The 27,939-nt window shown below is 43.6% G+C and overlaps 1 protein-coding gene across 1 annotated transcript in view; it reads left to right on the top strand.

Annotated features, from left to right (window-relative positions):
- The first annotated feature begins 12,995 nt into the window (after positions 1-12,995).
- The window catches only part of LOC144798532 (hydroperoxide isomerase ALOXE3-like), a 109,194-nt gene continuing 94,250 nt past the window's right edge, over positions 12,996-27,939 (top strand). Inside the window, exon 1 of the mRNA XM_078669460.1 lies at positions 12,996-13,234. Coding sequence (XP_078525586.1) covers positions 13,088-13,234 — 147 coding nt within the window. The 5' untranslated portion in view covers positions 12,996-13,087. The remainder of the gene's footprint in view (positions 13,235-27,939) is intronic.

Here is a 27,939-nt window from a genome sequence, read left to right as displayed (position 1 = left end):
TAATTTTCTTTTGTGTATAATAACTCTGCAAGTACTGAACAGATTTACACTAAATTGTGAAGGGTTCTCGTCCCTGGGTATACACATTTGGTTTTCATTTAATATCTCAAAATCTACTAAACAGATTTACAGTAAATAACAAAAAGATAGCTTTCTAAACTAAGACCTACCATCCAGCCAAATTCAGTGTAATTCCAACCAGTGGTGTGGGCTGTAGTTGTGTCTTAAATTCCTATAGGAAATTGCATGGGGAAAAAGTGTTATGGGTCCCCCATGTTCATGTCCCCTCCTTGACGAATCACTCTGAAACTATCCACAAAGCAGTTGAACTCAGGTGCCTACTAGTTTTGAACGTTTTGTGGAGATTAGTCAAATGGGGCCAAAGGTATTGGCAAAACACAAAAAGCTTTCCCTATGGAAACTAAGTCCTAACTATAACTACCTACTGCCGACCACCAGTAGATAGTTATAGTTGGGCCGTAGATTCCATAGACTAGCAGTTCTTGTTTTGCTAATACCTTTGTCACATTTGACAAATCTTCTCAAAATTTTCAAAACTAGTTTGCCTCTCACTTCAGCTGTTGTCTGCAAAGTTTCTGGGTGATTTGCCAAGGATGGGATAAGAAAAAAGAGGGATCCAAAAATGTGTTTTCCCCTTGCAATTCCCAATAGAGATGTTATACATGTCTACAGCCTGAACTACCAGACAGAATGAGTCAAAGTTTTGTAGGAAGGTAGCCTTTGGTCCAGAAAGAACCATTTTTGTAATTTGGTGTAAATCCGTTCCATAGTTTTTGAGTTATTAGAGAAAAAAGAAATATAGATAGCTGGTCGGAGCCTAAGCACAGATCTCTTTTTGAGATTTGATTTGCTGCCAGCCTTTTAACCAGGAAGTGATGGCAGCCATCTAGGCCATTGGACTCAGTCACAGAGCAGCTTGGCATAGGCTTGTCCTGAAGGTAGATTGATACCCAATGCCCACACTCATTTGTCATTCTGTGGAATTACGTTGTTTTCAATTTGCACGAGTAACTTTTCTCATTGGACGCGACACCTTTAACACTGCTAGACTAGAGAAGAACATGTAGTCTTTGTATGTGTAGTAGTGGCAGAGTGACTGGCAACTGAGTGAAGGTGATTACAGTCTCCATTCTGTGAAGAAAGGAACCTCGCTCTGTGCTTGTGAAGTTTTGGGTATACACTTTTGTGACCTGCCTTAGCCCTTCAGGGAATGTTGAGTCTGCAGCAGAGACCTGACTGGTAACTAATTGAAGATGAGTACAGTCTTCAATCAGTAGAAAGAGGACACACCTTAGCCCTTTTCTGTTGAGTATAGCCATTGTCAGGGACTTGAGTCGACATGAAAGTTAGTAATTTGACTGTCAAGATCACACAAGAGCCATGCATACATTTGTGTTTCATTCAAGTACCTTTAGTATCTTGTTTATTGCTCCATGAGACCCCCATATTTTGTCAAACTGGTGGTTTAGTGACTTTGTCACCTACTCTTCACTTCTCTTTCTTTCACGCACAGGTACACGCACAAATACCTAGCTACTCCCCCTTGCTATGCCAATGACTTTTAGGCAGACTAGGTGAACAGGATTAAAAAAGTGGGGCCCATGGGTTATATTCATACTACAAGTCCCATACATAAATTGTAGAAAGTCAACCTCTATAAAATACATATTTATATTCCCTTGTCCATTGCTGGCATGGGGCATGCAGGACTTGACAGGGTTCCTACCATCACTGACATAAATCAGATCTGGCTCACCCAGAGATCCTATTCCTGTTACCAAGATTAGTGTCCTAGATTAGGATAAATACGTTTAGAATTTGGTCTCCAGAACCAAGAATATCAAAGGAAAGCAATTTTTGCAAAACTATGCAGGAAATTTAGAGCATCTGAAATGGGAACGTTGAACAACCTATGCTGGTCGGAAATAAAGACACAACATGACCAAAGAAACCCAAACACTTGGGGCGACTATCTGCGTATTGTCCTGGAGGAATTAGAGATCGAAGAAGCCTGGAACAGTAACTTGGAAAGGACATCATTCAATAAAGTGTGTAACACCAGGGCCAAGGCACTATCCTTCGTGGAAGATAAAAGGAGATTGGCCAAACGCTGTCATGCATGGGTGGTAATAAATTCATACATAAGCCTAAAACCACAACCCTACCTAGCAGTCCACTTCCGCCTATCACTAAAAAGGAGGTTCATGGCATTTAGATTTGGCGATCACTGCTCGAAGGACTTGGTTCCCACCTGGAAAAATAAACAGCAAATAAAGACATGTCGTTTATGTGGGTACCATACAGAAACTTTATGCCACCTAATGTGCGTCTGTGAATCCGTAAAAGTAGAAAGAAGGAAATTGTTGAAAACAGCCTTAAATGACTTAAATATCTGTACTTGCAGACATGTGGTAACAAGTTGGATGGGCGCCTCATCAAATATTTTAATATGTCGGGGGGTAACATTTATGACACTAGTAGATAACTTACTCACGAAAGCTGAAAAAGATTAAATGATTGGGGCCAGAAAAGGATTTTTACAGAAATTGTAAATATTTTAAAGTAGACTGAAAATACGTTTCGCTTTCAATTTTGTACGTTATAAATTGCGCTTTTAGTATATGCTTTATGGTTGTGACAAACTAAATAAAGTTAACTTTGACTTGACTTGACTAGATTAGGATAACCTGCAGTTCCTGGTAGGGCTCCTCAATTTATCTTTAGAGCAGGGACATATTCCACAGGCATGGAAAACATGCCATGGTACGGTCCCTTTAAAAAAAATCAATTCCAGGCCTGGCTAATTAATCAAATTATAGACCTGTGTCTATGCTGGCCATAACAGCTAAGATAATGGAGACACATGTCAATAGACAACTCTCCAGCTTAATGAAAGGCCCAAGACTGCCTTCACCCTTCCCATTGGTGTTTAGGATGGGACACAGTACAGAGTCTGCCGAGTTAGGCGTCACAGGAAATCTTAGATGACTCTTGGATGTGGCGAGATGGCTTAGCTGATCTTACTTGATTTCAGAGTGGCCTTCCACACTTTGTCTTATGTAACTCTCTTAGAGATGCTAACTGAGTTGGGACTTTAGGTAAAAGCCCTTTCTAGGATGGCACACTTCCTAAGGGACTGGTCTTTTCAGGTGTTTTCAGCACTGCCTCCTCCAAGCGGCATTCCCTAAATTCAGGAGTTCCCCCAGGATCATCCCTAAGTCCTGCACCATTTAAAATCTATGTGTTCCCATTGGGAGAATTGGTGGAAAGTTGGGACCTCACCTTGCCCTCAGATGACACGCAAACCATCCTCTCATTGTCATCAGCTAAAAGATTTAATGCAGAGGCCTTGAACGCCTGTCTGGGCTTGGTAACAGAGTGGATGAATAACCATTCACTCAAGCTCAATGGAGACAACACAGAGGTACTGGTGTTGGTAAAGAATCCTTCCCTTTGCGGTCCCCAACACTGACCGGAAAGTCTGGGCCCTCTTCAGGTGCTATCGCCGAAGGTGAAGAAGCTGGGCATTACGTTGGATAACATGTTGTCCATGAAACCACAGGTGATGATAATGGCTGCCACATGCCTCACTATCCAGAAACGGCTGTGGGAATTTATTTTGCAGCTCCCATTCCCAGTTCAAAGGACGGTGAATTGGGCACTTAAAATGTTGAAGCTGGATTACGGCAATATACTATATCTAGGAGCGGATAAAGCCTCCATTAAACAGTTGCAGGTGGTCCACAAGGATACTCTATAGACTTCTGAATAGTGCCCTGGCCTCCGGTCTTCTATGGGAACCCCCCTTTCTTGCAGTGAAGAAGAAAATTCCCTTTAACACCTTGTGCTACGTGCACAAGGCAAGAGCAAGGGTTGGCACACAATATCTGCAAGATTTTGTGAAATCCTATCAACCTTCCCAGAGCCTCTGTTTCAATTAACTTTGCTTATGCGTTGTCCCTTTAGTCAAACTCACATGTATGGGAGGCCAGTCTTTTGTGTTTCAGGGCCCTAAGTTATGGAACTCGTTCCGTGAATCTCTGAGAAACTGTTCATCATTGACGATCTTCCAAAGGCAGTTAAAGTCCTGGCTGTTCTAAATTAGTCGGACCGGGATAGACCTAACTTGATGGATTTAGCACAGGAAACCTCAATGGGGTTTTCCGGCACTAAAAACATCAAGTTAGGTCTAAATAAATAAAATAAAATTGTCAACATGGACACGCTCACACAAATACAGGCCCAAAAATAGTGCTAAATCTCAAACATATAAACGTTTTCTCAACAACCACACTTGTTTGTGCATACAGACATCTCTAAAAAAAGCCACTCCAGCTAAAAGCTAGACACCGGTGGGAATGGGCGGAGAAAAGGTGGGACATGCAAAACCCAATAGCAGCCAGCGAGAGCAAAACCACACGGCCGAGCGTGTGGTCAGCTTTCAAAACACCCTTACAAGAGGTCTTGCGCTGCGCGAGTTGTGCTGTGCACTGCAACGCTAGGCGCGAGACCTAAAAATGGCTTCACTCAAGACCCTTTATCAGGTGTATCATTTTCTGAGTACATTTTCTTTTGTTGGGTGGCCCAAAGTGTGAACAGACTAATTAGTTGCAATTCATATATCGGAGATTCACACGGAATTGGTTGATTGAGACTGTTAGAAAATAGCTTTAACACACATTTGTAGAATTATTTAACCCAATGTACTTCCGTTTTATTGAAAGTGTCTTACAAAGCCCAGCACATGTTCACACTGTGGTGTAATTCAGTAATATGTAGGCATAAACTCGACCTTAATGCTAGTGCGATCAATATCCAATTTTCTGGTGTAGGTATCCATTGTTTTTAAAAAAAGATTTTTTTTAATTATTAAGTCCTCATTGTCTACCCTGGTTGCTTCGATAAAGTCAAATAGAGAGCGGCACACTGCCTCAGATAACTGGATAGGTAGACCAGTATTGCTACAAAGTCACCTAATCAGTGAAATCGCATACCCAATGACTCATATTCCGCAACCATAAGGGCACTGTGTTGCTACACAGGTAAACCTGCCTTTAGACCGAAATCAACAGGGCAAAGTAAGCCAACATAGAAAGGAGCGAAGGGTTCAGAAGGTAGCACAATCATTGGACCAAACGGGGGGGGGGAACCTGTGTGATTCAAAGTTAGTTCCACTTCAGGAGATGTCAGAAGGCTCTCTTGTTTGTGTTACCTGATCTCATTAGATCGAGTTTTTGAGGTCTGTAACATAGATGTCTGCCAATCGGAAAGAGATGGTGGCATGGCGTCCTTCCATTTTTTACAAATTTCTCTTCTGGCCAAGAGCATGGCGTAAAAGAGGAGATATTTGGAAGGACCCTTCACCCCCTCCATAACTCCAAAAATTACCAGTACTGGATTTATCGTGATCTGACGACCTAGGGAGGTTGTAAGTGAAGTGCTTAAAGAGTCCCAAAATTGAGATAACAGAGGACATTCGTAAAACGTGTAAATCCGAATCTGCCATTTCCCCACACCTTGCACAGGCAACCGGTTGATTTTAAGCAAATTTTGACAGTTTTTGCGGCGAGTAGTAAGCCCTGTGCAAGGAGAAAAGATGGTTTCTTCGGAGCCACGCTGGTTTCAATATTTCCCATAATATCTGGAAAGAGCCAAGCCAAAGAGTTTCCACATCAAGGTCTGGAAAAGAACTCCCCCAGATTTTATCGAGCAGTTGGAATTCGCCATCCATCTCATCCAGCATTGAGTGATACCAAAAGGATATCTCCTTTTTTGCAGGGGTTTTAACTAAGAGTTGAGACTCTAGATGGTTGCCCCTCCCTAGTGGGGGTCTAAACCTGATGGTAGATTGCGCGTGGGCCCAACTTGCTATCTGTAAGTACTTGAACCTAGACAGATTAGAGCCTGTTCTAATACTTAACAATTCCCAAGATAAGAGGACCCCATCGACAAATAAATCACCCCACACTTTCAACCCCCCCTCTCTCAAAGGTAAAGCAAGGCTATCGTTAAGCCAACTTGGGCCCCCAGGTAAATCCCACAAAGGAGCCTTGCTTGAAAAATATCCTAGTTTCATGGCATTGCTGACCTTAGTCCATGTTCTAGCCATGCCCTGCAAGACCGAATTGAAAAAGAAACCCCTCCTGTGGCAACCCTGCCCCACTTAGCATGGCACTAAACATACAACCAATCCCGAAGTTGGTAGGTGTTTTCAATAACATACGGGAATGGGTGAGTTGAAATGCCCACGCGTACAGTTGGAAATCTGGGGCTGCTAACCCCCTCTTCTGCCTTCGACGCCTCTGTTTTTTCCAGTTAATTCTGGGGTTACGCTGGGCCCAGATGAATGAGTTAATGTCACTCTGTAATTTAATCAAAAGTGATGGCTCAAAATAAAGAGGTATTGTGTTAAACAAAAAGGTGATCTTTGGCAATATGGTCATCTTTATAAGGTTAACCCTCCCCAAGATAGAAAGAGGCAGTGATGACCAGGAACGCATAAGTTGGCGACATTCTTTTGCTTTAGCAGAGAAGTTGATCTCAACTATTTTGTTAATATCCTGGACGATTTCTATACCCAAGTAACGCATTTTCGAGTTGGGCTGAACCCCTATATCTGAGACTTCGTGGTTCCAGGTCATAATCTCAGTTTTGGAGGCGTTAACCTTGTATCCCGAGATTCCACCGAAGTCCGTGGCCAATGTAATAACAGAAGGGAGTGCTGTTCTTAAATCTGAAGAAAAAATCAGAATATCGTCCACGTACCGCGTACAGGGCCACCCTCTTCTCCCAACTCCCATACCTAAAAGGTTTGATGCAAGTGTCCTCCCGCAGCCGTTGGGCGAAGGGTTCGATGTATAAATCAAACAGGAGGGGGGAGAGAGGGCAGCCCTGACATGTACCCCTGGTGATGTTAAAAGGGTCAGTCAGTGAGCCATTAACCAAGAGACAGGCAGAGGGGTTTTGATAAAGTAAGCCAACTGCTCGGCGAAATCCTGCACCCACGTTGAACTTGGCCAAGACACCCGACAGTTATGACCAATTCAACCTGTCGAAGGACTTGGTCGCATCCAACGTGAGAACGGCCAAGAGCAGCCCGGCAAATGATGCAGCATCAATTGCACCTATTAGGTCATAAGTCAACTCAAAGAGTTGTCGACCCCTAATAAATCCCCTCTGGTCTTGATGTAAAATATCCCCGGCGACCATGCCCAGCCTATTGGCCATAATTGAAGCAAAAATGTTATAGTCCGCATTTAAGATGGAAATTGGATGGTATGATTCACAGAGAGAAGCTGATTTACCAGGTTTTAAGATTAAGGTAATTGACGCTTTATCCCAGGAAGTTGGAGGTAGCATCCCTACCTGAAGAATCTGATTCAATAAAGATGTACAAAATGGTACAATCGCCTGTTCTAGGAGCCTATAGATTTCTGCTGGAAGGCCGTCAGGGCCCGCTGCCTTCCCGGACTTGCTGTTCATTATAGCTTTCTTGACCTCATCCTGAGTAATCGTCTGATCTAAAGACGTGGATTGATCGGGGGTCAATGTAGGCAAGGATACCTCATTTAGCCAATTGACAATCGAATCCTGGTTGATACACTTGTCCTCCTTATAGATATTTTGAAAGAAGGACCTAAAGATTGTTCTTATTTCTTCATCTGAAGTGTAAACCACGTTGTCATGGGTGATCGAAGATATATTATTGCGGACCTGATCGGTCTTAGATTTCCAGGATAGAAGTTTCCCTGCGCCTTCACCGTATTGGAAATGGGCGATTTTACTGGTTTCCCATCTCTGTAATACACGTGCCTTCAGTATGGAATCCAAGTCCCCCTTAGCTCTAACCAGCTTATTCTGTAGTTCTTGTAGTAAAATAGACGAGGCTGATGATTGTAGTTCAAGCTCCCTTTGAAGCCTGCCTATCTCTGCCTCACTTGAAAGTACCTCTTCTCTATGTAACGTCATCATGACCCTGCTGGTAATTTGGCCCCTAAGAAAGGCCTTAAAGGAGTCCCATACCCACACTGGAGTGGCCGTTCCGATGTTACGATCCATGAAGCACTTGCTTTCCTCTACCAAAAAAGAGATCGCATCTTGTCTAGTGAGCAACGAACGATTAAACGACCAACTTCTAGGAACTACTTGTGGGAAGCCTGCCATTACCAACGATACTGTTAAATGGTCAGACAGATGTGAAAGTTGGTAAGTGATGTTTTTAACCATGCTTTTCAATGACTGACTGATCAAGATATAATCAATCCTGGATTGATGATGATATTTATGATTTCGAAATGAGACTCCCGGCTGTTGCCCGGATAATATCCTCCAGATGTCTAAATAACCGTACTGTTTCATATTGGGCAACAACAAAGATCTAGTTTTAGAAGGGTTCAATGCCCGATTGTGTGGGGACTTGTCCAATAGAGGGTCGGGGACTATATTGAAATCGCCCACTAATATAATAGGTTCTGAAACAGAAATCAAATGAGAAAAAACAGATGCCAAGGCACAAGGATCATCTACATTCGGGCCATAATATCCTACGAATGTAATTTGTCCCCCTACAATACTCACTGTGGAAATGACCCATCTACCACCTGGATCTGTTAATTTAGATACCAATCGAGCTTTTAGGGATTTTTTAAACAAAATTGCAACTCCTCTATTATTCGTAGATTGCGTGGTAGTTATAAAAAAGTCAATCCACGGATTCTTCTTAGCCAAATCGCGCAACTCTTCTTCTACCAAGTGGGTCTCCTGGAGAACAATGACCTGCGCATCACAATCACGAAGATATTGCATAATCTTATCCCTTCTGGGACGTGTGCGGAGGCCATTGATGCTCCAGGAAAGAATCCGCAGATTATTCATAAAAAAGCCGCCTCTTTCCTGCCGCCCTATTAATGGCGTTCACAACTGGGAAAAGACAACAAAAGATTAACACAACCATGCCGAAGATCACCTTAATACAGAAAAAATAATCCAGTACAACCAGAAAAGAAATGAGGATATTTTTTGCTTTCACCCCTTGCAACAACCACCAAATTGCCCCGTGACCCAAGCTATCCCCCCCCTGGGAAACCCTTGCCCTATCTATCTGGAACATGTCCAGAAGATAGTGCCCCCTCCGAGCGCTCGCAGTATAGATGAAAGTTATTGGAGAGCTCGAGATACCTAACAGATTTTAAACAAGATTCTGGAGTTTCTTCAATATAACCCTCCCCCTTTTTTTTTCCCCTTCCGATCTCTCCCTTTTTAAAAAAAAATGTACACTCTACTTATTTATACTCTCTAGTTAAATAGAATATATAACGAGAGATAGATAAACCATGCAAGTCTTTTGAAAAAACAAAAATTAAATCCCAATACGACTATGCCTAGGTTCCCTTATATCATTTTAAATGGAGGGGAAGAAAACCACTCATAGAACGCTAGTAACCCCCGCCTAACTTGATGGACCATCCTTTTTACCCCAAGCCAGCAACCATTCATCTGCCTCATGAACTGATCTAGTGTTGTACATTTTATTATTGTACATGATCTTCAATGCGGCTGGGAACTTAAGCTGGGCGGAGGCACCTAACTGCCTAAAGGCATCCAGTCTCCTCCCCAGCTCCCATTGTTTATCCAAAGTTGCCCTGGAAAGGTCTGATCTTACTTGGAAGGTGAAACCCTTTCCACTCAAAGACTTTTGTTTTAGGGCCTGACTAAGAATCATCTCTTTAAGGGAGTAAGTGTGGAAATTAACTAGGATTTTTCTAGGTTTTAGTCTTTGTGGACTTTTCCTAAAAGGCTCTCTGTGAATTCTTTGAATATCCAAACTCAAATTTTCCACTGACTGTTCAAGATTAAGTGAAACCCTTAGGAGCGCGATGAGCCCTCACTCTCTTCAGGGACGTTAAGGTATCCATTGTTGTGACATATATGTTTTGACATTTTATTTCAGCGTGGCTCAAAATACTTGAAGCTGATATGAAAATAAAAATTATGATATCTCTCTAGGTAAAATGTTATGTTGTCCAGACGCTATATTTGGTCTCAACCATGCTCAGAGCATGAACAGAATGTTCCTACAATAACAACAAGCGAGGAAGCCGGGATACAAACCCTTGTTTCTTGTCTTCAAATTAGTCCCTGAAATGGCATTTCTTCTAGTAAATATAGTTTTGTAGGGGGCAGCCTGGTTGTCCGCAGCAGGCTGTCCATTAGCTTTGTTTGTCAGTAAAATCCTTGACAGATGTGGATAAACACCGGTACACCATAAGCCAGGCTCTGGCCGCAAGAGCCCACATGTGCACTCTGAGTTCGGTTGGGAAACAATGTTAACACTTGCTCCCTGGGCACCTTTTTTGTCACACCTGAAATGCCAATTTGTTTATTAATCATTCTGTTCAAACAGATGGTTGGAATTGTATATATCCTCTGCCCTTTAATCTTTTATAGTGTGCAAACTATGAACAGATAGAGACCACAATTGGTGTGTAGTGATCTTTGATGATGTCACTGCAACATTTGTCTGTAAAATTATTGATGAGAAAACTGCATGGCGTGGGTGCAAGGGTTTGAACTGGCAAATTAATTTGAAGTGAACATGGCCAGTAATGGATCCCTACAATATTTGCCTTGTTCTCTTTACCCCAAAAAAGAGATGCTCTAGTCAAGCCAAACAGGTGGTATTCAGACAGACTATCAAAAATGTAATATCGGCCTACATAAATATCGAGTTGGAAATATCATCATACAGAAATATCACCTGCAAGAATATCGTTCACAAGAATATCGATTTTAAGTTAAGTACTATAGATTAAAAAAATATAGAAAGTGTAAATATCGATTACCAAAATAATTATGTTGTTAATATCGATGTTAATAATATTGTTGTTGATAATATCGATTTGTTATAATGTTTATGTTTTGTAATATATATTTTAAATATATATGTTATAAATTGTTTCTATAAATATTGTCTTAAAATATTTTGGACATTTTAAGTAGATTTTAAATTTCATGTAATAGTTTTTTGGGTCATTTTTAATAATGTAGCAGGGTGTGGGGTTTATAGGGGTACAGTTTGGGAAGTAAATAGTTATAATTAATTAATAATTTATTTTAATTAATATTAATTATTTAATTGATAATTATTTATTTTGATTGTATAATAAATAGTTTTCTTTAGTTTTGGTTTTAGATGCGGGTTTTGTAGGGTTATAGGGTGGCAAGTAAATTAATTATAATTACTTATTATTTATATATTATTATAAATAATTATTTAATTGATAATTATGTAAATTGTGTAACACATTCATTTTTTTTTTTTTTATTTGATATAGTTTTCTGTTTTTGTATGGGTAAAGGGTGTGCAGGAAACACATTATAACATTGTTTAAATATTGTTAATTAATAATTATTATTTAATTGATAATTAATTATGTAAATTGTGTAATTAAGATATTGTTTGGGTGATATGTTAGGTGTGAGTTTTATTTTTAGTGGTAAAGGGTGGGAAGCTAATTAAATACAAATCAATACTTTTGTAGCACGATATTAGTGTTGTCGATATTACGTCAGTGAACACAACCAGGTTATAATCTCTTTGAACAGAAGCTAGGAAACTGTTGAGACCTTCCTCAGCCATGTCAATGCAGTGCAAACTATTTCCCTACAGCATCCAAAAAGCGTGGGTTCTGCGGTGTTGTCTGTCTATAAAGGGCACATTGCACTTACGTCATCAAGAGAAATTATTTTCTTTTACTGCACATTACTGTTGGACCTCATATTGCTTTCTTCACAATGCAGTTGAGTATGTGGAATATAAAATATTGCCAGGGCCACTGGAACTATGTGGCAGGGGAGCACAAAATTATGCGGCAGGGTTGAGGTTGACAAAATTAAGTGGCTCGAAAAGGCAAATTACGCTACATAACGCAGCACATTTTAAAATAGTATTAGTTCAATATTTTATAATTTTTACAGAGGGTAGGACTGCCTGGGCAATGATTTAATTTCTTTAATATCAGTTTAATATCCATATACAGAAATAAACATCTGAAAGATGGCCAGCTAACCTTTGAAGAGGGCCTCCCACTGCAGTGAACATGTTGCCACGTTTCGAATAACGTTTGATCTGGTGGAGCTAGAAATTAAAAATAATAATAATAAACAAACTGCAGAATAGGCAGAACATAATGGAATATGTGCCAAATATGGCAAATCCATAATCCTGTGAAAAAGACTACAAGCTCAGAATTGTACAATTGCAGTGGCTTTGAATGCTGTTAACCATAGAATGGCCTTGTGTTGATTATATCTTCGCTCGAGTCAGGGATTTTCACTTCCCAACTCGGTGTATCCTGTCTTGAACAGCACTTCCATTCAGAATACAATGTTTAATTTTTTTTTTTACAGTTCAACAAATCATTTTTTCTCAAAAGCATCTTCCAATGCATTGTTTTTGGCCCATCACAGTTCACAGCCCAGCTCTAAAGATGCCTCTCCCTGAACCGCTCATGCACACGGGGCAGGGGTATCGTATGTGACTCCACTGCCTCATTTCCACCGTTCTGTTGTTATTGATCAACTTCAGCATAATGTTCAGTATTCCTCCTCGTGGCCAGTGGGGTCAGAGGGCAGCTTGTGGTGTTCTGGCATTGCTCCTTGGAAGGCTTCCAGTCGCTAGGCTGGCTCAGCATCATACACATTTGCTGAGCCAGGCAACTGATAGGCTGTGCTTCTGCCCAGCAGAGAGAGCTCTCACCCTTTCCCACGGCAACTGCTCGGCCATTCTGGGCTTTTATTAGCTCACATCGCTAAACATGCTCCAGCTTATCTCCACAGGAAATGAGCATGTTGCTAAGATTCTCTTGAAATGTTTGTTCCCCTCCTCCTTTGTCTTGTGGTTTTAATCAAATAAGGATGGGCGGGGCAGTAGCACTCCATGGGCCCAGCTGCCTGCACAAAGAACTCTGCTTTCTATAAAGAGGAAATACTGATGCCACACAGCATTAAAGTTGTATTCATCCATTGAAAGCAGCCAGCGAGCTCAGAAAACCTTCTGTATTCAAGGATGGCTTTTTATCACATCAGTGTGGAGACAGGTTCGAGTCCCACTGCAGGGACCTTCGATTGCATCTCCCTTACCCTGGTAGGACACCGCGGTGAGAGCTCCAAGGAGCCACTCCAGGATCCAGGGAGAGGCTTCATACCAGGAGCTGTAAGTATCTGGGTGAATGTTCCTATGCAGGGAGAACCCTTACCCTGGTAGGACACTGCGGTGAGAACTCCAAGGAGCCACTCCAGGATCCAGGGAGAGGATTCATACCAGGAGCTGTAAGTATCTGGGTGAATGTTCCTATGGAGGGTGACTGCATCTCCCTTACCCTGGTAGGACACCTCGGTGAGAGCTCCAAGGAGCCACTCCAGGCTCAAGGAAGAGGATTCATACCAGGAGCTGTAAGTATCTGGGTGAATGTTCCTATGCAGGGAGAACCCTTACCCTGGTAGGACACTGCGGTGAGAACTCCAAGGAGCCACTCCAGGATCCAGGGAGAGGATTCATACCAGGAGCTGTAAGTATCTGGGTGAATGTTCCTATGGAGGGTGACTGCATCTCCCTTACCCTGGTAGGACACCTCGGTGAGAGCTCCAAGGAGCCACTCCAGGCTCAAGGAAGAGGATTCATACCAGGAGCTGTAAGTACCTGGGTGAATGTTCCTATGGAGGGTGACTGCATCTCTCCTTACCCTGGTAGGACACCTCGGTGAGAGCTTCAAGGAGCCACTCCAGGCTCAAGGAAGAGGATTCATACCAGGAGCTGTAAGTACCTGGGTGAATGTTCCTATGGAGGGAGAACCCTTACCCTGGTAGGACACCTCGGTGAGAGCTCCAAGGAGCCACTCCAGGCTCAAGGAAGAGGATTCATACCAGGAGCTGTAAGTACCTGGGTGAATGTTCCTATGCAGGGAGAACCCTTACCCTGGTAGGACACTGCGGTGAGAGCTTCAAGGAGCCACTCCAGGCTCAAGGAAGAGGATTCATACCAGGAGCTGTAAGTACCTGGGTGAATGTTCCTATGCAGGGAGAACCCTTACCCTGGTAGGACACTGCGGTGAGAGCTTCAAGGAGCCACTCCAGGATCCAGGGAGAGGATTCATACCAGGAGCTGTAAGTACCTGGGTGAATGTTCCTATGGAGGGAGAACCCTTACCCTGGTAGGACACCTCGGTGAGAGCTCCAAGGAGCCACTCCAGGCTCAAGGAAGAGGATTCATACCAGGAGCTGTAAGTACCTGGGTGAATGTTCCTATGCAGGGAGAACCCTTACCCTGGTAGGACACTGCGGTGAGAGCTCCAAGGAGCCACTCCAGGATCCAGGGAGAGGATTCATACCAGGAGCTGTAAGTACCTGGGTGAATGTTCCTATGCAGGGAGAACCCTTACCCTGGTAGGACACTGCGGTGAGAGCTTCAAGGAGCCACTCCAGGCTCAAGGAAGAGGATTCATACCAGGAGCTGTAAGTACCTGGGTGAATGTTCCTATGCAGGGAGAACCCTTACCCTGGTAGGACACTGCGGTGAGAGCTTCAAGGAGCCACTCCAGGATCCAGGGAGAGGATTCATACCAGGAGCTGTAAGTATCTGGGTGAATGTTCCTATGCAGGGAGAACCCTTACCCTGGTAGGACACTGCGGTGAGAACTCCAAGGAGCCACTCCAGGATCCAGGGAGAGGATTCATACCAGGAGCTGTAAGTACCTGGGTGAATGTTCCTATGGAGGGAGAACCCTTACCCTGGTAGGACACTGCGGTGAGAGCTTCAAGGAGCCACTCCAGGATCCAGGGAGAGGCTTCATACCAGGAGCTGTAAGTACCTGGGTGAATGTTCCTATGCAGGGAGAACCCTTACCCTGGTAGGACACTGCGGTGAGAGCTTCAAGGAGCCACTCCAGGATCCAGGGAGAGGCTTCATACCAGGAGTTGTAAGTATCTGGGTGAATGTTCCTATGCAGGGAGAACCCTTACCCTGGTAGGACACTGCGGTGAGAGCTTCAAGGAGCCACTCCAGGATCCAGGGAGAGGATTCATACCAGGAGCTGTAAGTATCTGGGTGAATGTTCCTATGCAGGGAGAACCCTTACCCTGGTAGGACACTGCGGTGAGAACTCCAAGGAGCCACTCCAGGATCCAGGGAGAGGATTCATACCAGGAGCTGTAAGTATCTGGGTGAATGTTCCTATGCAGGGAGAACCCTTACCCTGGTAGGACACTGCGGTGAGAACTCCAAGGAGCCACTCCAGGATCCAGGGAGAGGATTCATACCAGGAGCTGTAAGTATCTGGGTGAATGTTCCTATGCAGGGAGAACCCTTACCCTGGTAGGACACTGCGGTGAGAACTCCAAGGAGCCACTCCAGGATCCAGGGAGAGGATTCATACCAGGAGCTGTAAGTATCTGGGTGAATGTTCCTATGCAGGGAGAACCCTTACCCTGTTAGGACACTGTGGTAAGTATGTGGGTGAATGTTCCTATGGAGGGTGACTGCATCTCCCTTACCCTGGTAGGACACCGCGGTGAGAGCTTCAAGGAGCCACTCCAGGATCCAGGGAGAGGATTCATACCAGGAGCTGTAAGTATCTGGGTGAATGTTCCTATGCAGGGAGAATGCATCTCCCTTACCCTGGTAGGACACCGCGGTGAGAGCTCCAAGGAGCCACTCTAGGATCCAAGGAGAGGATTCATACCAGGAGCTGTAAGTATCTAAGTGAATGTTCCTATGCAGGGAGAATGCCTCTCCCTTACCCTGGTAGGACACCGCGGTGAGAGCTCCAAGGAGCCACTCTAGGATCCAGGGAGAGGATTCATACCAGGAGCTGTAAGTATCTAAGTGAATGTTCCTATGCAGGGAGAATGCCTCTCCCTTACCCTGGTAGGACACCGCGGTGAGAGCTCCAAGGAGCCACCCCAGGATCCAGGGAGAGGCTCCATACCAGGAGTTGTAAGTATCTGGGTGAATGTTCCTATGGAGTGTGACTGCGTCTCCCTTACCCTGATAGGACACCGCTGTGAGAGCTCCAAGGAGCTACTCCAGGATCAAGGAAGAGTATTCATACCAGGAGGTGTAATGTCTCTGGTTGAATGCTTCCCTGGAGGGTGACTGCATCACCCTTACCCTGGTAGGACACTGCGGTGAGAACTCAAAGGAGCCACTCCAGGATGCAGGGAGAGGATTCATACCAGGAGCTGTAAGTATCTAAGTGAATGTTCCTATGCAGGGAGAACCCTTACCCTGTTAGGACACTGTGGTAAGTATGTGGGTGAATGTTCCTATGGAGGGTGACTGCATCTCCCTTATCCTGGTAGGACACCGCGGTGAGAGCTCCAAGGAGCCACTCCAGGCTCAAGGAAGAGGATTCATACCAGGAGCTGTAAGTATCTGGGTGAATGTGCCTATGGAGTGTGACTGCATCTCCCTTACCCTGGTAGGACACCGCGGTGAGAGCTCCAAGGAGCCACACCAGGATCCAGGGAGAGGATTCATACCAGGAGCTGTAAGTATACGCATCAATGTTCCCATGGAGGATGACCAGGACATATTTGACGAGCACAGGACTGAAAGTAACAAGGTGAGCCCAAAATTGTTAACTGTGACCACAGGGAAGAGCAGTGCTTAGATAGACTGAACAATCACCTAGAGTGGCATCATTCAATCAAAGGGTGGAATAGCGTGTCTACTATCTTTAAATGCTTCCGAGCTGCATGCTATGGGAACAATCTGTGTTCGTAGTGAGCGATGCAGCAGGATTTGTAAACTGTTGCACTGTACCCTAAAGGCTAGACTTTCATTTCCTGGACCCAAATTTCAAGGGCTTTTACTCTAAAAGCCCGACTCTCGTCTACTGGACCCAACTATCCATGGTCCGTCCTTTTACGTCTCTTCTTCTCATCTCTGGAACACATTATTCCAGTTATTTCATTTTACTTTAGAGGACCTTCCTCTAATTTCCTGGACTCAAATATCCAGGGTTTGTACTCAAAAATCCCTTCCTCTCAATTCTTAGACCCTACTATCAAGGATCTTTGCCATAAAGACCCCTCTCTCTCCTTCTGGATCCAACCATCCAGTATTTTATTTTATTGAAATCAAGGTATGACATTTGAAAAGAAAAATTTAAACCATGGACATTTACAGTGACATTAAAAGTCATGTGTCAGGGGAGGCATAGAGCAGGAGAATTACAAAGCAACAATACTGTAATCACAGGGTAAACGACGTTTACAACAAAACTTTATCCCCGCGGGGAATCACAACGCAGTCGTTATCACGACCGCGTTGTGATTCCGCATACCATTACTCTGCAAGTCAGAACAACGACTTGCGGAGGGGGGGGGGAGGTGTTGGATTTAAAATACAACACCTTTCCTAGAGTTCGTACAGACTGGAGTTGGAATAGTATATTATACTATTCCAACATCCAGAGCCCTCCCTCCACAAGTCGTTGTTTCGAATTGCGGAGTAATGGTATGCGGAATCACAACGCGGTTGTGATAATGACCGCGTTGTGATTCCCTGCAGAGAAAAAGAATGCGGGATGTGATCATATATTCGTAATCACAGTTCTAACATGCTCAAACCTTGTACAACAATTTCATCCCTCATCAACGGAGGTTCACATATCCAGCCCCTGTGGGTTTTCCACTTTTCCCAAATCTGTGTTTATTTGCTGGGGCACCCCCTAGCTAACCATCTAGTATTTGTATCATAATTGCCTCTTGTCTCAGCGTCCAGATCTATCCACCCATGGTCTGTACTATCAGAACCCCTTCCTCTCATCTCCTAGACTCAATCATCCATAATCTGCAACCTAACAACTCAGTTTTTGAGCTGCTAGGCCCCCACTATTTGAGGTCCTTACCCTAAAGACCCCTCCTCTCAGCTTCTCAGCTTCTGGGAGTTAACATACATCTGCACTTTAATGGCCACCCCTCTCAACTGGACTCAACCATCAAGGGTCTGTATCATAATGGCTGCTCCTCCCATCTTCTTGACTCAACCATCCAGGGTCTGTACCCTAGTGGCCCCTCCTCTCATCTCTTGGACTCAACCATTGAGGGTATGTATCCCCCTCTCATCACCTAGACTCAACGTTTCAGGGTCCAGGACCTACACCCTAGTGGCCCGCCTCTCATCTCCTGGATTCAACCATCCGGGGTCTGTACCCTACAAGCCACCTCCTCTCGTCACCTGGACTCACCCATCCAGGGTCTGTACACTAGTGGCCCCTCCTCTCATCACTTGCACTCACCCAACTAGAATCTGTACATTAGTGGGCCTTCCTCTCACCTCTTGGACCCAACCATCTAGGGCTGTACTGATGCGACACTGGGCAGCAGAGGGCTTAAGAGATATTGAAGAGCTTCAGAATGGGATGTGTAAGGGTGGAAACCTGGAGCTGCCTGGCAAGAAGGATAGAGAGGAAAACAAGGCAATGTTACAGGAGAGAATGGAAACTACTGGAGGAGAAGGGAGACAGAGTTGAGGGGAAAGGTGGGAAGGAGAATGGAAACTGCAGGAGTGCAGAGGGGTTTGCAAATGAGCTGCAGGTGGAAAGGTGGGGTAAATGAACATCTGGGTGGAGTGTTGGGTGGGGAGCCAACGCTGAAGTACAGGAAGTGAGAGGTGGAAGTTAAAATTGTAGGAATAAAAGGAGAAGTGGGAAATGAATGCAGCTGCAGATGTGAGGGAAAGCAAAGCTGCAATGGAGCGGTAGGAGGAGAACAGACAATGCCATGTGGGTGGATCACCACCGCCCGCATGGCAGTGGCGATCCGCCCGACATCCTAATGGGGCCCTTATAGTGTGAGAGTAACCAGCACTTTTCAGCAGCAGACAGGTACTCTGCATAGTGGGTACCCTACATTTCTGTTTAAAGCAATGCTTCTAGGACGAGGCAGACAGATGTGGGTGAGAGGCAGGAGAGAAGGAAATCATCTGGTTCTTCAATCAAACTATGGAGCTTTAGGGGGCAAGTGACACTGAAGCCTTGCTCCCACCCCAGGGGTTTTCAGGCAGGTGGTGCTGGCCAAATGAAGGAGGTTCAACATGGGTGGGTTATAGGCAAAGGGCGTGGCTTAGGACGTAAATAGTCAAGGGACGGGAGTTTGGGCCTCTTTGGTCAGTTGCATGAAGACAATCACAGGTCAGTGGGTGGCAGTGGGCCTAACAGTTCACAAGAAGAAAGACTAGACGTGGGATATAGAAACGAAAGGTGTAGGAAGATAAATAGGAATGGTACCAGGTAAGGGACAGTCATGGAGAACATAGAAATCTTCAGGAGGACAGGTGGAGTGAGAAAATGGAAGCATCAGCACGGCCTGTGAGATTCAGCTAGGGAAAGATACAGGGAGAGAGAAGTAGAGAACACTGAAGGTCACGATAAAGAAGTGAACACTTCAGGAGGAGATTTGGGAGCAGAAGACAACACTGCAGCAACATTGCCTGCATGGGCTGCTAAAGCTGTGTCAGCAGAGGCAAGTAGAAGGGAAAAAGGTGCAGCGTGCAGGCGGGGACAGACTCAGAGGCGCCTTGCAGCCTCTCAGCTCCTAAGAAAATCTGAGATGACTGTCACAGGGGAGGGTGTGTGCCATGGAAAATAATCTGTACTTTTGTGAGGAATTACTGTGGAGTTGAGTCATCATATTTCATCCTAAAATTTCTATTCAGCACCTGAAGTATTATCTTACCTTACAATGTAGTGGTGGGTTGATGTAGTAGATACAATAGCATCATACCTCTATATAGTGACATACAAGCATACCACAACACAGATCCTACACATAACAAATTCAAGGAGGTGCCATGCTTTCACTCTCCCTTCCTGAAGCCAAGAATACAACTCCCGTTTCTGTATTTTTTCTTCTTCTGTCCATTCAATCCACTGTTCATGCCTACAAATATATGAAACACCGCCCTACTTCTAACGCATGGCTTCCTTTTATTGTCAAGGGGTGATTGACCGCCACCATGTGGCTAAAAGAGGAAACTGCAACTACAGCTAGATATGTCATGTGTTTCCGAGACCGCAAGTGAGGGTGGTTTGCTCTCTTTTCCCTATGCAGGTATGTCCACTCTACACTCTCATTAGTTCAGTTTTCAGAACATTGGGGCGGATCAGACCCGCCTCTTTTGTGTGCAGCATTTTCTGAGTAGTGCTCGACCACATTTTCCCCTTTGAATTTGTGCTGCTTTTCATTCTACTGTCCTCTCGTTTTTAAACTCGGAAAGTTTCTGTTGTAAGACCACAGGGGGCATATCAACAAGGGCCTTATCTCCGCTTTTTTGGCTTTAAAAGCCAAAAAAGCGGAGATAATATTATCGCCCTATCTACAAGGGGATGCTAACATGCATTAGCGCATGTTAGCACCCATTTCCCGACGCCTCGCTTTGCATCTCTAATGAGATGTAAAGTGGGCGTTACTGGGCAGTACTGCTTGTAAATTTTCACTGATGTGCACATCGCAATATTTACAAGAAGGCCCACGCATTTTAGCAGATGTTAGTTTTTTTTTTAAAACGCGGTTTTCGCCAAAAACTAACGTCTGCTAAAATGCTGACTTAGGCATACTTACATTTGGGGGTGGATTATCGCCGTTTTCCATGGAACATCACTGAAAAACCAGCGATGTTCCATGGAAAACATCGCTATCGCTAGAACAATTATCGCCATTGCGCTATGCATTGTTAATACAGCGCTAGCATGGTGATAATTATCAGCGATAGCCAGCAATAAGAAATTTCACGCTGAGGGCGGTCAGCGATAATTATCGTTGCCACTTGACAATATGCACTTATATTCTTTCCAGGTGCTTTCTTACACTGACCAGTATATTTGGACAGATCTGTACAGACATTTACAGGCATTTGAATGTTGTTGTATGCTACACTATAATTGACAGCAAAAAGTAAAATGCTAGGTTTCTATTGTTCGTCCAAGCCACAGAGCGGTAACCTGTTTACTGTTCATGGGGTGATAGATTTTTCATGACTTTTAGTCAAATGAATGTCCAGTGTGGCAACTGATGACAGTGCATACAAGTACAAGAGCAATCCAAGGATTTTTTTTTTTATTGCTATTAATGAGGTTATCATATGTCATCTGACTGGTCTACCTGCATGCCCCACCTTATATACACTAAATGGGACTCAAATGTGATCTTGGGTAGATCCGTGCAGAAACCCCTCAAATTCAGATAGTGGACATAGGGCTTCATGGCAAACATCCTTTCTTTTTTTCAGTTACTTCTGACAAATGCATACATATATATATTAGAAAACATGGTGCTACAAACCGTATACTGTATTCCATTATGACAGGTTGTATTGAGGACTCAACCTGCCTCCATCCCAAAGGTTTTGACTAACATGCTCCAAATAAGGACATTTTCATTAAAACTCCTTTCTTCCCCACAGATGCTTACGTGGCTGGGCTAAGTAGCACAGCTTCGATGTCTGGCACACTCTAAGATTTTACCTTGATAGATCTAGAACTCTGCAACCTACAGGCCAAATGTTCGAAAATGATGGTGACAAAGAAGTTGCATGAGAGAGATGCTAAATCAGGGGTTCTGATCATTCCACCAGAGCAAAGATGGGTACTGCAGCTTCCACGAGGGTAAGTGGCTGCCAGAGCGGTCCACTGAGAAGCTCATGTATTCTGTAGACATGTGCTTCATATTTCCTCCCTAAGAGATGCACCAGGAGAAAGCCAGGAAGTAATAAGGTTAACTTTACAATGACCCTGCTAGCGCTAATCTGTATCTTGTCTCCTATGATTGACAATCTCCCACCTATCTGCAATTCACCTCTACTCACACCCAGAGATATACCCCTGCTCGGAATTTGAGGTCATCCCACTTCAACCTCCAGGTTATCCCCTCTTTCAAAAAGGAGAGGTTAGGCGGAGCTAGGTTCTTTTAGGGAACTCACTCCCACCATGCTATCTTCCATTCTGAAAACTCCTGAGAGCATGGCTGTTCTCCCAAGCATATGATTGAATCAACTAGCTGCATGCTGTCCCTATATTTAGCGCCAATAAACTGTATGGTGTACGTGCACTCTACAAATAATTTTAACATAACATAACATAACATAAACCTAAATCAGATAAGCAATGGTCTCCATTTTATAAAAGGGAACTAATGACCAAGTGCTGAATTCAAATAAATCGACCCGTTTTACAATCCTGCTATGATATGGCTTGATAGCCACGGGCACAAAATGGAAGGCACCTATGTGTATGAGTGAGGAGTCAAATTAAATACACCTCTACTCTTGGAGCGTTACCACCCTCTCTGTCAGTAATCTTGAGCCCATTTATGTCAGAGAATGTCCTCTAGTCACACACTGAGACAATGACTATTGGGTGCTGTGACCACCCCTAGAGGAGAGAGGGATTATGAGATCCAGGTATGTTGACTGATGAGACTCCTATGGGGAGACCTAATGACTAAGGTAAGAAGTGCATGAGTTATTTTGATTACATATCTCAGCCCAGATTCACTAAAGGTTTGCATCAGTGCAAAGCTATGCAACGCGTCACAACAGTATTATCCAGTATACAATGTGTTTTCCACTGGAAAAATGCATTTTTTTCAGCACAAAAAAAATCTCTTTGTGCTGCTTTGTACCAATGAGGGGCTAACGGGGTACATCAGCATGAATACATAAATGTTTTGATGCAGTGCCCAATCTTCTAAGGTAGCCAACCTGGGGTTTACATAAAAAATAATGTCTATCTGAAGTAAACATTAATGCCTCAAAAGAACCAACAAATTGAACGAGTATTGAAATGCACAACACAGCCAATGTGTGGAGTCCTGAAATGTGTCTAGGTGTAGAAATTTGGACTGGATCAAGTCTGCTACTAGTAAAAATCCAGTAGTAGATAGTGCACACTCACCTGGGTACAATGCTTGTAAGCTACGCATTTTGCAAGGCATCCAGTTGTGTGCCAGCAGAGGTAGAGACAGAAGTAGCAAGCCGGTCTCAGTTGGTATGGCGATGTGCTATGTTTCCCCCCTTGCGCAACTCAGAGAAACTAATTTGGTTGCTTGGCTGTGTTACATGAAAAATTAGCAAATTGGCTCCTAGACTCCAAAATGAATACTTTTAGTGCCTCATTTATGACGGGCGTGCATCATGTTTGAATGATACAATGTGGTACATGCGTGACGCAAACCTGTAAGTCAGAGTTTTGAAGCCACGCACACCACTTTACGTGGCTCTGAGTTGCTTAAATAATCTGGAGTAGCGCAGCACAGCGCACATCGCTGCTCTGCATTACTCTACCCTGGGTAGGAGATCCATGGGCGTTGGTGGGTGTTCTCAAGCAAACTCCTATAGATGTTGAGGCATCCCAGATTTACAAGAACTTGTAAACCTGGGGATGCACCAAAAATGTAAACCTTCCCAGGGGAGGCGTAACACTGAGAAATATTTCTATTTCTCCTTTCCTCCTCTTTTGTGCTGCATTCTGCAGCACACTTAGAAAGTGGAATATGCCTCCAAGAATTGGTTTTGTACAGGATGGTGCCCCTTCCTGTACAAAAACAATCCTGCATGCAACACAGGCACTCTTGCCCCATGGTGCAAAGGGGCTATCATTGGCACTTGGCCGCCAAAAGGGCGCCAGCACAAGGGAAAGGACTGGAATGTGCCATATTGCCTTAAATAAAGCACATTCCTGCCCTCTCCCAGTGCAGCACAGCAAGATGAATTGTAGGGTTGTGTGACTTCCTCTTATATGATGCCCTTAGTCTTTGTTTCAGTAGAAGAATAGATATATAAAAAAAAATACACCCTCATATTCCTTCACCTCTCAGCGGCGTACAACACTGTGAATCACATTATAATGTGCAAAAGATTGAGGAATAGTAATAGTATTGCGTTATTGGATCTGCCCAGGAAAGGGTATAAGTTGTGGCTACACCATCAGCCAATATGTCATGGTTTGGGCTTTAGCATCATTATCATTCTTGGTGATATGTACAGTTGGCCACCTCATGCATACTATTAGATATCTCAGAGAAAGCGTTCTTGAAAATCTTATCGATCCACCTGTGGGCTATCATTAGGACATCTTAGGCAGTGAATCAAAGGCTGTGTTACTGTGTGATTGATTTCCGCAGGGCATTCAAAACAGTGTGAAGAGGCCTGCTTTGGGATAAATTGAGAACCTGGAACATTCCTAGTAACCTTTTACATTAGTTGCAGGAATTGCACACAGTGAGTTGGGCACAGGTGGAGTTGAACAGGTCTGAGTGCTTTTTGAGGAAAATTAAAATGTTGAATGTTCTGTGGGCAAGCCTGTGTCCTGGCTGCAATTTGTTTACCATATGTGTGTTAGATTTGCTTGCTGTTTTAAAGTCTAAAGTTTATGTGGATGATTTGATTCTTTTAGATCATATGCCCATTCGTCTACAGAGAAAATTGGAGGCCCTAGAATTATACTGTACAGAAAAGTTTTTGAAATTTAACCTAGAGAAAACAAAAATGATGGTTTTCAGAAAAAAATTAATTAACTTTAAATGGTTACATGATACAACTATGATTGAAGTGGTCAAATCATATAAATACTTAGGGGTTGATTACAATGTCTTTCGGAAAGACTCAGAACGGCATTAAATAATTGTCCGAATCCAATTCAGAACTTGCCTTTCTGACTGACTCGGACAACGATTACGATGGCTTGAAAGCGTTCAGACTGTCTGACTCAGTTCCAAAAGGCATTGGGAGTAACCGTGTTGGTCAGAGCTGAATCGTAACGGTCTACGGACCGCGTTTCCGGCTGAGCGATTAGGATGTCCGAGTAAGACAGCCTTTCCAAATCAGTTGTTCCGACACGGGTCAGCCGTCGGAATCTGACTTGGACTAAGAGAACCCAATTCGGTCTGAACCGATTCAGGAACCAATTAGGTTGGAAGAGTTTCCGGACGACATCGTAATCGGCCCCTTAGTGTTGACATTTTCCAGGATTCTAAAGTGAGATGTTCACATGCAGAGTGTAAAAGCAACAGCCCTATTATAAATGGGGTGTTTAGTGAAATTCAACCAGATGCATGGGGGCTCTTACTGGCCCCACTTATGAAAGCATATGATTGCAAAATGTCTCCAATTGCTCTGTATGGGGGAGAGGTATGTGTTTGGAATCTATTAATGTTTGGGTGCCGGTTGAGATTGTAACCCTAAAACAATTACTTACTCTATCCAAGGGGACCATCGTACAAACTATTAAACAGGAATTAAATCTTATGTTATCGTACCTCATGGCAAGTTCCTGCCTTTTAATGTACCTGCAAAAGCAGTCATTATGCAAATTCTCAACAAAAATATCAAAGCTATGCAGGGATATAATTCTTGTCATTCAAAGGAAATCGGCTAAGGTTCTGCTCCAAAATAATAATGAAATTAAAACTATGTACAGCTTGTTGGAACTTATAGGGAAGTGGGTGCCATTTCCAAGCATACTTTTATAGAGACATCCTTCAAAGTGTCCCATAGGTTGGATATGAGTTATTTGTTGAATAAAATTTCCATTAGATTTACATTGAACACCCGAGGGGTCATGTGGATATTCCCCCATATAGCATAGTTACCTTACTCCGTGCTGTGTATAGAAATTCGTAAAGTACAGATTGGGTGTAATCCAATTTTCTGTAGAGCAGAAATGTACAAAAACTTACGAGACGAAAGTGGCTTGGGCCAATGTTTTTGAAACATGAATTGCTCAATATGTCATGCACTTATTGTTTGTCTTCTTCTATAAAATTGTTTGTTTTAGGTTTCTAAAACCCATATGTTTACATTTACTGGTATGTTCAAGATCTGGTGCAATTGCATTTTTGACTAATTGCTACTTTCATGTGGTAGTAGGAATAGTAGGTTTTCTACACTTTATTAAGCAGAAAAGCTTACTGGAGAGTAATTTGTAATCTATGTATTGTAATTTTGGTTGTTCCAGATATTGATGGTTTTATCCTGTTTTTAAGTTTGATTTTTTTGTATTGTATTGGACTTAGAATGTTTTATGAACATTAGCCCCAATACACCGTTTGTCCTTTAGCACAGCTCCTAAAACAATACAGTGAGCCTACAAATGTAATGTGCAAAAAATAACAGAAAAAGGGACGGTATCAGCATGTGCCTGGACCATGTTTTTTATTGGAGGAACAAGAGCCTACTTTCCAGGAATAAAGCTAAAACTGAAATCCTGTTCCTGATTGGAGCGGGCTTAACTAATTTCACATTGAACGCCCTTCCAAATTTGAGGTGGATCTAAACCTTGCTCCAATAGTAAGGAGACTTAGGTCCTCATTTACAATATTTTGGCATAGGGCAGGAACGCAAGCATTCCTGCTGTGCTGCTCTACATCAAAAGGAAAAGTCAGGAATGCACTGTATCTACAGGATACAGCACATTCCTGTCCTCTTTCACAGTGCTGGTTCACAAATGGCTGCCATTCGCCAACAGGCTCCCTTACACAATGGTGCAAGGGTGTCTGCATTGAAATCAGGTTGTTTGTGCAGAGAAAGGGACACCTTCCCTCACAAAAACAACCCTTACGCCACTCTGGAGAGGCGTAGGCTTTTGATACATTTCCACATTTACAGCATGTTGTAAATATGGGAATGTGTCCAAAGCCATGGGTGTTACGTGGTTACACTCACCATAATGCCCGTGGAATGCTTCACCCTAGCAGTGGGAAGTAGCGCTGCGATTTATCCTGCATTGCCTCATGCCATATTTAATAGGCCAGGAAAAGCAACCCAGGGTGGCTTTACATGACCTTCTTGATGTGGGTTAGTCCAGTGCTCTGCTGGACATCATGAAAGTGACATACGAGCAGCGCACTGGGCTTGCAAATAAGCCCCTTAGGGATGTATGACATTACAACGCATGCTTTTACATCGCATGCTTTTACAACGCGGTTTTTACAACACATACCATTACAACGCATAGTGCTTTTAGGCGCTGGATAGTGAATTGTTTAATTTACTATTCCAACTCCAGTCCCCGTGGATAGTAGGGAAGGTGTTGGATAGTACATTAAACACATTCCCTAACCTAGAGCGCCCCCCAGCGCAATGCGTTGTAATAGTTTGCATTGTAAAAGGTGCGTCGTAAAGGCGCTGCGTGGTAAAAGTTGCGTTGTAAAGGTTGTTTACCGCCCCTTAGTGTCATTCAGAATTTTGAGCTATCCTTCCCTATATCAAGGCAAAGGTCAATTATATAAACCATCAACTCTGCATGTTCTGTCAAATCCTGTCACAGACCAGGTGACTGAGGGGCGTTCTCAAATGTCTTGGTGATGGCACACCTATGTTATTGCAACATTGTTTTTATGGGGATCCCGAAGAAGCTTGTGAAGAAACATCAAAGATTCCAAAATGAAGTGACTAGACTATGATTCCATTGACCACATAAGACCAACTCTAAAAGATCCATCAGATCTGAATGATTGCCAGCGTTAAGTTAAAAAATGTTGCGCCACAATTAAGGTTTACTAGGGCAAAAGTTGTACTAGCTACATAAAATACCACTCCATTCAGAGTACAGTAGGGGCCTGTGTATTGAAGATGCTCTTTTGATCACTCAAGCTACACTGAAACATAGAAGCAGGATGGTTGATGGCAGATTTTTGGGGGCATATTTATGAAATTGTCATGCCGTGCAGCGCAGGAAAGCAAGTCAGCTTGCTGTGCTGCGTTACAGGGAAAGAGTAGGAATGTGCCGCATTTAAGTCAATACAGTGCATTCCTGCCTTTTCCCCTGCACTGGTTCCCTTTTGACAGCCTAGCACCAACGGAGGAGATGCAAGCAGAATTGTTTTTGTGCACAAAAAACAATCCTCTGAGGCTTATTCCTC

Source organism: Lissotriton helveticus, chromosome 12 (assembly GCF_964261635.1).
Source record: "Lissotriton helveticus chromosome 12, aLisHel1.1, whole genome shotgun sequence".
In the NCBI taxonomy this organism is placed as follows: Eukaryota; Metazoa; Chordata; class Amphibia; order Caudata; family Salamandridae; genus Lissotriton; species Lissotriton helveticus.
The sequence above is the reverse complement of the archived record's forward strand: the minus strand, read 5'-3'. Positions and strand labels throughout refer to the sequence as shown.